At 37.2% G+C, this 8,456-nt stretch overlaps 1 protein-coding gene across 2 annotated transcripts; it reads right to left on the reverse strand.

The window, feature by feature from the left end:
* Positions 1-458: 458 nt before the first annotated feature.
* On the reverse strand, positions 459-7,349 carry LOC132130822 (barH-like 1 homeobox protein). 2 transcript variants are annotated; one of them, XM_059542638.1, is made up of 4 exons: positions 6,481-7,349; positions 4,652-4,874; positions 3,389-3,678; positions 459-787 (listed from the first exon to the last, which is right to left on the reverse strand). In XM_059542638.1, the coding sequence occupies exons 1-4, from the start codon at positions 6,932-6,934 to the stop codon at positions 723-725; spliced, it is 1,032 nt and encodes a 343-aa protein (XP_059398621.1). In that variant the 5' UTR covers positions 6,935-7,349; the 3' UTR covers positions 459-722. The 2 variants fall into 2 exon arrangements, with proteins under 2 accessions (XP_059398621.1, XP_059398620.1); XM_059542637.1 differs by lacking the exon at positions 459-787 and having other exon boundaries at positions 3,249-3,678.
* Positions 7,350-8,456: the final 1,107 nt, after the last annotated feature.

Consider the following 8,456-nt stretch of genomic DNA (forward strand, 5'->3'; position numbering starts at 1 on the left):
AGATCCATGTGAAAATTTAAATGTTTGATCTGAATTGATATGTCACTTTTTCCCCGTGCTCATCTGTTCAAAATAAAAACGAGCATTTCTCGTCTTAATAGAATTATTTCCATTATTCTTTTTATTATTATAGTTTTCATTTTCAATTTTTATGCTTTAGCAAATGTGTGCTAAACAAGAATGCAAATTAAGTACTTGAAAAAAGTACTGAAATTGTATTAAAAAAAAAAAATATATATATATATTTTTTTTTTCAATACAATTTCAGTACTTTTTTCAAGTACTTAATTTGCATTCTTATATATATATATATATATATATATATATATATATATATATATATATATATATATATATATATATATATATATATATATATATATATATATATTGTTGCATATATCCCCACCTCAAAAACAAGCCATACATTTATGAAACGTCCTTAAAATGTTTTCTCGCTCTCTACTTAGTGATTCAGGAGCAGGAGACCAAAGATGAGACGCAGGATAACATGTGCTATGCGAAAGTTTGCAGCAGGAGCCCGACCGATCACATGTTATCGACGTCCAATTAAAAGCTATTAAAGTCTTTTGTCTGCTCATTAATATCCCATTCAGTCGCCCTGTCAGAGCAGTCCCTAAACCCTGAGCTTTACTGGACGGTCTCATGGTTGGGTTAAAGTCAGTCTTAGGCTCAAGGAGGGGGGATGAAGGGGGGTCCCGTCATGCCGCTGACCAGATGTCCCCTTGCTGATCCGAGCCGCAGTCAACATTGCCCGGTGGCCAGCTGTTGGGGCCGTTTGGCAAAGAGCAGCAAACCAACACGCTCGAGAAAGGGTATGGAAACAATCCATTTCCAAATGGGATCACTTAGGGCACTTAAACAATTACACAGTTAGGTGACCATTAATATTTCATCCACATTCATATTGTTTATGAAAACTAAATGAAATGACTCCGCTTGCTTAGTGATGCATGATGCTGTTTTAGTGCAAAACTCTCGTAGACACGAGACAATGGAGGATGACAAGTGTTGAGTGTGTGCGTGAGAGAGAGCTAGACCACAACCAACATCCAATCTCTCAGTCTTTCCCTTTTATCGTGCTGGCAATAAAATGAACATCGTTTTAAATTGTATTGAGACCGGCTCATATGATTCATGATCAAAATTATATTTAAAGTGTGACCTATTAATAAGAGGAAGTCGCGTTAAACTTTAAAATATGAAGGTAGAATTAAGTTCCCAAATCTCCAGGCATTTCTGAAAGGTTAGGGAAGTGAATATTCACTTCCTTGGGTGCGACAATCTTATTAACCTTTTTTTCTTTTCTTTTTTTTTGTCGTTTCTACAAATTAAATCCACGATGCTAACCAAATAGTGTGGGGTTTGAGCAAAGTGTCTGACAGTCATGTTTAAAATTATTCAAACACATTTGCCAGTAATAGAGATCACCAAGTTCAAATGTTATGATTTTGCTATCGTTTGTTTACGTTTATTTTCATAAGCAAACTTTTACTTTTCATTAAATTACTGGATACATTTCAAAAGCAATGACTTGACGTAACCTGCGTAACTAATTTTATTGGTTTACTTTTTTGGTCTTATTCTGCTTTTTAGTGTTTCTTGTCGAAACTTAGTCCTTTATAACTTTTAAAAACGAAACCTTAAGACAATTTAACCATGTCAGTTCATATTTCAGTTATGGAGGAACAAATAAATAATTAAATTATGCTACACGACTCCTTTTTCCCCCACCTCTTGTTGACCAATTTATTTAACAAAATAATTAAAATATACAATTTAGGTACTTGTAAAATTATATAAATTATAAAATCTTTATTTAGTTTTGGCCCACTTGTCGCTTTATCAGGAATTCATAGTGTGGATTATTTTATGATTTAAAAAAAAAGGCTTCTGAAATTGTTTGAATGAATTATCATGGGCACTGACATACAAAACAAAAGTGATTATACTATCCATATACGTTTGTGAAAAGGTAAGATTGTCTCAGTGTCGCATTCAGCACATCATGCATTGGTTGCATGAAATTATTGTTGCAAAGTACAGGCTTTGGTAAATGTTGCAATAGCAATTTTCTTAAACCATACATTTATAATGTGTCAATGACATGCGGTATGGCATGCGCATTATGCACCAGCATACCTTTTTTATTGGCTGTTGGTTTAGTGTAATTGAATTGTCTATGATGACACGAGTGTGTATTCACACAGTATTTGTATAGGCTACCTCCACATTCTCAGTCAGTGGTAAATTAATGAAAGATCTTTATTAGCACATTTATAAAAGTAATTCTCCTTTCTTAAAGACCACCCTCCCCAGCACATCCAGCAGTTTTAAGAGTTTTTAAAAAGTTCACACCGCTAAACTCACGGGGGCACGAACGAAAATCATTTGATTGCGAGAATCATTACTTCACAAATCATTATTCTCAATATACAGCTTCACGAGAAAGAATGACAGGATATTTCAACGGCTTTATACAGAGTTGTTGCACAATGCCTGGGCGAACACTTTGCATGTCATCGATCCCCGTGACGTCTCATTGTGTACAAAACGAGGACTTGGCGTTTTCCCAACAACATCAAAGTGATACTGGCAGTTGCGCAGGATTCAAAAGCAGCACAAAAAGAATCGATTGATAATCGATTAATAATCCATCTTGTCCAATCCACCTGCTTGTTCTGTCTAGGCATTGCACTCCGCACCATTCAGCTTTTTGTCAAATAAGTTGCTTTTTCGTTTTGCAGAGACGTGTCGGGTTTTAATGTGCTGCTCAAGTCAATCTCACCTGTTAACGTAAGGCTTGGACATATGATACAAAAAGAGAAAATTCGAGAATTGTCTTTCAACATAAAACAAAATATTCTTATTTACACCTCTTTTCATTTGTACATTTTAGAGGGTCCATACAAAGCCCACGATTTATGACCTGGATTTGATCTCAGGATAATTCAATATGAATCTACCATGTAAATATTCTTTGCGTCAGGGATGCACCAACATTAACATCTGTAATACTGACAAGTTAATATAGCTAATAATAATAATAATAATTTGTAAAAACGAAGCGTCCCTGCAGTGTCATATCCCGTTCTTATTGCTTTCAGTAAACGGTCTGTATTTGTTTTTTTTTCAGATTTAACATTAAGGATAAACAAAAAATATAAACATAAGTTAAAAAATAAACATGAGTAAAATAAATAATTAAATAAAGTTTAAAAATGTTTTGTGTGTCAGTTTGTTTTTGTGGCTTCGTAAAATTACTCGAATATTTTGTCACCAGTAAAGTAGTTTTTTTTCTTTTTTTTTTGATGGTGGAGTTCAAAGCTGCCATGTATTGTAACAAATCCGAATCATGCCGTTCATCGCGGTGGTGTCGGTCTGGATAACACACCGGAGAGGGGGGGCAGAGGCGGCGGCGGCTCGTTGGCGCCCTGGAGACCGTGCAGAAGAATCCGGGGAACTAGAGGACGCTGCAGCGCCGGCGGGGGTGCCGAAGGTCCCCTGTATAAGTAGAGCGCTGCTCCAGGGTCCAGATTCGACATCAGGCTTTGAGGGTAGAAATACGGCGAAGGGAACATCCTTTGCAGCGCAGAATAATTTCCAGCCTCCGCTAACAATTCCAGTCCGACCGCCGTTTGTCTCTTCCACTTCGTCCTTTTTTTCCAAGACGAAAAAGGATGATGTTAGTATAGGAAAAATAAAATTGAAATTATTCAACGTGTTTTATCTTCTAAACATAACCATAAGAAATAAAAAGATCGTGTAGCCTAAGTGTATTGTCTTGCACGCCTATTTCCAAGCGAAACATAAAACCCAAAGATAAATCAAATCGGAACCCTCTATGATTTAACCTTTAGGAACTGTATAAATATCAGTTTTGACCACACAATTCAATAATAATATGATTTACGTTAAAATAGAAAAACTAATAAATTGCAATATGAGGGCCACGAATCTGCTGAGAGCTATGGGAAAGTTTCCTGAAGTAGGCTATTTTCACATTTATTATGAAACTAATATAAACAAGATATAAGTTCAAAAGCAGGCAGCAAATGTCCCGAATATTTCAGTAATTAATATTATTTAATCATACACCATTCGTGGATAAAATGCTGAATATTAATTTAAAATCTTTAACTTATCACAAAATTAGATGCTGCGAATACAAATGGAAAATATGTAAATAAACCACTTGTAGAAGTACAATATATATTGAATTTATGTTTATAATATATCCATTTTGCATTTATTTTTAAGCTATAAAATAAGAATGATGTGAATCTTTTAGCCCCTTTAAAAATTAAAAGCTTATTACTTTATGCTTAAATTTAAAAAATGTGTATATTTATTCTGTAGCCTTTCCTTTACTTTTAGTGAAGCAAAACGATGCAACCACATCACCTGGCATTTATTATTGTCTTTGGCAGGAGACTTATAAATCAAAGGAAAAAAATAAGATAGGTCTACACACAAGTGCATATTCTCTTATTAGCATAAAAAATGACATTTATAAAATGCAATGGATAACAGAATAATTACCATTTAATTTCTGCATATTTTTTTCTTTTCTTATTTAATGTTTCTGGGATGTACTCAAGCATTTGTTTCCAGCTGACCACATGCTCACCTCCTGTTCTGGTACCAGGTTTTGACCTGTGTGTCGGTCAGGTTGAGAGATGCTGCCAGCTCCATCCTGTCCTGCACACTCAGGTACTTCTGACGCTCAAAACTGCGCTCCAGCTGGGCGAGCTGATGGTCAGTGAAGGCGGTCCGCGCTTTCCGTGGCTTCTTCAGGCGAACCTGCGGGCTATCTCTGCTGCTCGAGATCTCTCTGTCGCCCTCCTCTTTCACTGAAACATCACATAGAACGAAAGGGCACTGATTAGCATGAGTTAGTTAGTAATCGTCAGTAACTTGTAATTCTGTCATGCATTTTTTCAGAAGATATTTTCAGAATGTGAATACACGAGGGTTGTGATATTTAATTCACCCCTCTCTCCCTATCTAAACCAAAATCTTTCAAAAGAAAGAGAGGGACAGGACGCGAGAGACCTTGCCAGTCGAGTAGTTGACTCGTCTCTCAAGGAGCACAATAATCCGGCTAATTGAGCCACGAGGGATGGAAACCTTTCAACCGAGACCGGAGAAACTTCACAGGGCCGGGGATAAGAGCGAAATAAAGAGCGGACCGACCCCGTGCGTTACAAATCTGATTAGCACTGGGACAAATTGCATCAAACCCCTGAAATATAAGGGGGTAGAAAAAGGCAAAAATCAAAGCGGCGCACATACTCTTTACAAGCGCTCTGGAGATGGAATGGCTTTGATTTGAAGAGCATTAATTTTGATCACCGCTCCTATAGACTTGCCAAGCTAATAATGTCATGACATGAGAGCAGAAATATATTTGGATTCATAGCTGAAGGTTGGCAAAGTTGAGAGCCATCATGCCCTACTTCCAATAAGAGAGCAATATTTTGGTGATAGCACTTTTACGAAATTATCAGCAACGACCATACCAGTCTCCAGTAGGCCAAACACACGGACACCACCAACTATAACAATACAAATTATTTGTAATAAAGAGACAGATATTAATAAAAATAAATCAAGTTTTTATAAATGTATTAATTTAATAAGGGCATATTTATCAAAAGTCACTGGCCTTTATGTGTTAGCATCACTTAATCAACCTAATGTTATGTCACAGGAAACGATCTTTCACTCTTTTCCCCGTCTAAGATGTAATTTCACCTGGACAAATCCTTAACGAATCTTGCTGTTGTTTATCAACTTTCTTTGCTCTGCACCTAACAATAAGCTTTAAATTAGAGAGCACGTTAAAATATATGAATAATCCACGTAAATAAATATGAACTATATTCCTTGCACTGAAATCACAAATATTTCATGATACTAGAGACACTAGAGACAAATGCATTCATTGATTTCAAAATATTTAATAGACCTATGAATTTTACGAGAGTTGATTCTAAAATGTTTTGGATTATAAAATGATTATGTCATGTGGATTCTATCTATCTATCTATCTATCTATCTATCTATCTATCTATCTATCTATCTATCTATCTATCTATCTATCTATCTATCTATCTATCTATCTATCTATCTATCTATCTATCTATCTATCTATCTATCTATCTATCTATCTATCTATCTATCTATCTATCTATCTATCTATCATAATATGTTGTCCTTTATAGAAACGCCTAAAATGAACGCATTAATAAATAATAAATCATCAAAACTACGAAAATTCTGTTTTCGCAGTTTCAATATAATAATATTTTCTTTCTATGTCCCAATTATTTTAAAAACATAGCCATGGATAGTCAAAAAGCCAACCTACTTGATCTCTTTGCTATATAATTGTGTCATGTTCTAGTTCACGTGCAATAATTTTAAAATATCACTAAAATCGAGGTGATAGTTTACCTTTGTATTCACTGTCTGACGATGAGTTACTGTGGATCTTTTCAATGAAGTCGTCTGCGATTTTTGATGCCAGTCTCCCTGTCTCCTGAGTCGGCTGGCCGTTACTGGAATATGGAGCACACGCCGCCAAGGGTTTACAGTCAGACAGAATATCTCTTATTAAGAAGGATGAAGTGACAGTCCGAGGTTGCGATCCGGCGGAGATCGGCCCGTGCTGCAAATGGGACACGAGCGCGAGCTGGTGACCCTGTCTCTGCGCAGCATCCTCACCGCACTCCTGACGCGGGGACGGAGGGGAAGAACAACCGCTCTCTAAGTCTGACCTGGGGCTGAACTCCAGCGGGGACCGACATTCTCCAACCAAACTGTCCCCCTTTGCGATGACTGGGCTACCGGGTCTGTGGGAGAGCAAGGAGTCGATTCCAAAACTGGAGCCGTTGGTGGACGCTTCCATCTCCACACTGCTGCTTGCGTGAAGCCTCTGTTCAGATTATCATCTGTATTCAATCAAGTTTTGCGTGAATGGCGCTCGATTTAATAGCGATCTATCCAGAAGGAAAATTCAAAGCAGAATCGGAAATGAGAAATATTCATCCACAGTCTGAAAAAAAGTCCTCTTTCTTGAGGAATTTTTAAGTTGAAAAAAGGAAAAGGATTATGCTTGAGGAGGTTCTGTATGAAGTAGGCTACACACAGATCCTGTCTCCAAAAAAAAAAAAAAAAGTTTTTTCTTCTTTGGCTCCTCACTCCTCACAAAATCGATACAGCCTAGATACACTCTCGGCTGGTAAATTTAATTAATTATTGTTATTATTATTATTATTATAATTTAATACTGGCATTTCACGAGGACACGAGACGCATCGATGGTAGCTTTAAATTGTTAATCAGATCATTAAAAAAAGCAGTTCTGAAGTAACAGTTTTAATGTAAAACCACAAGGTAGCCTACTTAGAGGGCGCGCGCATTTCAGCACCACGGACAGAAGCAAAGCGGAGTCAACTCAAGCCTCGCGCCTATCGAGCAGCTGAAATTTTCATCAGTTCAAAGGTATTTCGCTGTGGAGAGAAGAGTCGAATCGGGACGGAAAAGGCAAGTACATTCTGTGCCGGCGCAGGTGATGCAACGCAAAAGCGCTAGACGGCAGAGTGCTGAAAAAATGCTGTAAGAAGACAGAAGCGCTATTGAGGTAATGCAGGTTAAATACACACATTGGGGAACAGAAAGTCAGATAAAGCCTAACAAATGAACTTGTGCACAACTCTGTGGCTAGGTTTTTAAGGGCACCCCTTCCACGTGAGTCCCCAGCGTCTCGCTTCCATTGGTTAGGAGGTGTTTTGGGGTGTTGACTGGCTCGCTAAGAGGAAACTGGACCCCCCAGTAAACCCCTCCCCACAGGTCGCCCACTTTGATTAAAAGAGACACTGAATTCATTAGGAGACTCGGATCCAACTGTTTACAGGCAATTTTCACACTGTTTGCTTTTATTACATCATTGATGAGCCTTATAATTGGGTTATTATGAGGAGCGGGGAGGTCTTTCCTCTCCTCTCCTCTCCTCTCCTCTCCTCTCCTCTCCTCTCCTCTCCTCTCCTCTCCTCTCCTCTCCTCTCCTCTCCTCCTATCGCGCGTTGACCACTTTCTTACAATTCGGCCATTTTTTTCTCATATAGGCTAGTTCTTTTATAGTTTCTACTGAAAGTTAAATTTAAGTATTGATGTTGTTATATTTAATTCTAATAAGAACATGTTTAAGGCAAGCAGTTACACTTATATGAAGCTCTGGCATTTAAAAATGTGGCAATGAGGTGAAGCTCATTTTTATTCAAAAATATATTAGAAATGTTAGTCATTTAAAAAAATTAGGAGGGGGGGTACTTCAAAAGATCAAATTGTTTTGGTGTTAGTGTTTAAGAATGTTTAAGAAATGTAAAAAATATTGCACTCTCATTAAACAGATGAAATTCTGAGTGGAT

The sequence above is a fragment of the Carassius carassius genome, chromosome 47 (assembly GCF_963082965.1).
Source record: "Carassius carassius chromosome 47, fCarCar2.1, whole genome shotgun sequence".
Taxonomy (NCBI): domain Eukaryota; kingdom Metazoa; phylum Chordata; class Actinopteri; order Cypriniformes; family Cyprinidae; genus Carassius; species Carassius carassius.

Bases quoted from the DNA above. Each gene is read 5' to 3' on its own strand.
- LOC132130822 (XM_059542638.1), bottom strand. From the start codon at position 6,934: ATGGAAGCGTCCACCAACGGCTCCAGTTTTGGAATCGACTCCTTGCTC. The intron at 4,875-6,480 runs GTAAACTATCAC...GTGATGTTTCAG, and splicing joins GTCAGACAGTGAATACAAAG to TGAAAGAGGAGGGCGACAGA. The intron at 3,679-4,651 runs GTGAGCATGTGG...TTGGAAAAAAAG, and splicing joins ACCTGGTACCAGAACAGGAG to GACGAAGTGGAAGAGACAAA.